At 34.6% G+C, this 1,164-nt stretch overlaps 1 protein-coding gene across 1 annotated transcript; it reads left to right on the forward strand.

Annotated features, from left to right (window-relative positions):
• The first annotated feature begins 294 nt into the window (after positions 1–294).
• On the forward strand, positions 295–771 carry LOC132173469 (AP2/ERF and B3 domain-containing transcription factor At1g50680-like). The gene has a single exon (XM_059584973.1). The coding sequence runs from the start codon at positions 295–297 to the stop codon at positions 769–771; it is 477 nt and encodes a 158-aa protein (XP_059440956.1).
• The last annotated feature ends 393 nt before the right edge of the window (positions 772–1,164 follow it).

Raw genomic sequence — 1,164 nt, forward strand, 5'->3', positions numbered from 1 at the left:
TTCTTTAGACGTACAAAATGGTGAAAATTGTCTTGAAAAATCATGCTTCGAACCAACCCTACTGAAAAGTCTTGTCGAGTTTTATATTATTGCGGCGATTAGACAGTACAAAGTCAACTGCTCTATATATATATATATATATATATATATATATATATAGGATCTCTTGTGTTGCTATTCAACCACGCAACATTAGGCTGTGTTCCGTCTATCTGTAAGATTCTTTTTCCTCTGATTTGAAGATCATAGGATCATAAGAAAGAAGTGGAGTTGAGCTCAAATTTGAATTCCACAATGGCTAAAAGAGCAGGAGGAGGAGATCATGTATGTGGAGGTTCTGATGGGGACAGAGAAAAACGTTTAAAATGTGTACATAGCAGGCCTCCACATGTGTTTCAAAAGATATTGACACGTAGTGACATCGAAGAAAGTCAAAGAGTCTATATACCCAAGTCGGATGCTGCCAAATCCTTCCTCGGAGCTTTTGGTTGTCCTTCAAACGAGCGCAGAGTCGTTGAAGTGGACCTTATTTTCTATGACAAAGAAAAGAAGCCTTGGACAATTCGTCTTCGCAGCGATGGTGACAGATATTATCTCAGCCGAGGGTGGAACCAATTTGCCCGTGTGAATAAGCTAAGTGAAAGAGACACCGTCACGTTCTATGAACTCAAGTCTCGAAGAGGAATGGAGGAGAAAGCCATCATGGTTGGTGTAACTTGTAATGGGCGTGTTCAACTTTTTGGAGTGGATTTGACAAGGACCCAATCCTGAGGGTTTGGTTTGACTTGGTTATGTTTTATCCAATTAACCACACGCTTCATTATTTATCAATTGTAAAACTGTTATATTATATGAAAAATATAATATAAGCAGTCATGTCAGCTTGTTAAATAACGTCACAAAATTGAAATAATAATATTATTATTATCTTTAATTATCAATATAAATTACAAAAGATATCAGGTTGGCATGATCTTTGACTTTCAAATAATATAGATGTGATGGACTTCCAGCATAGCAACAAGGCTGTGTTTGTTAAAGGACTCAAAAAAATGTTCCTACTATTTCTCTTAAAATCAATCATAATATTCTTATTTTTTACATCACATCAATTATTTTTTATTAATATTTAAATAAAAAAAGCACTACAATATATATATATAT

This window comes from Corylus avellana, chromosome ca3, assembly GCF_901000735.1.
Source record: "Corylus avellana chromosome ca3, CavTom2PMs-1.0".
NCBI classification, from domain to species: domain Eukaryota; kingdom Viridiplantae; phylum Streptophyta; class Magnoliopsida; order Fagales; family Betulaceae; genus Corylus; species Corylus avellana.

Bases quoted from the DNA above. Each gene is read 5' to 3' on its own strand.
- LOC132173469 (XM_059584973.1), top strand. From the start codon at position 295: ATGGCTAAAAGAGCAGGAGGAGGAGATCATGTATGTGGAGGTTCTGAT.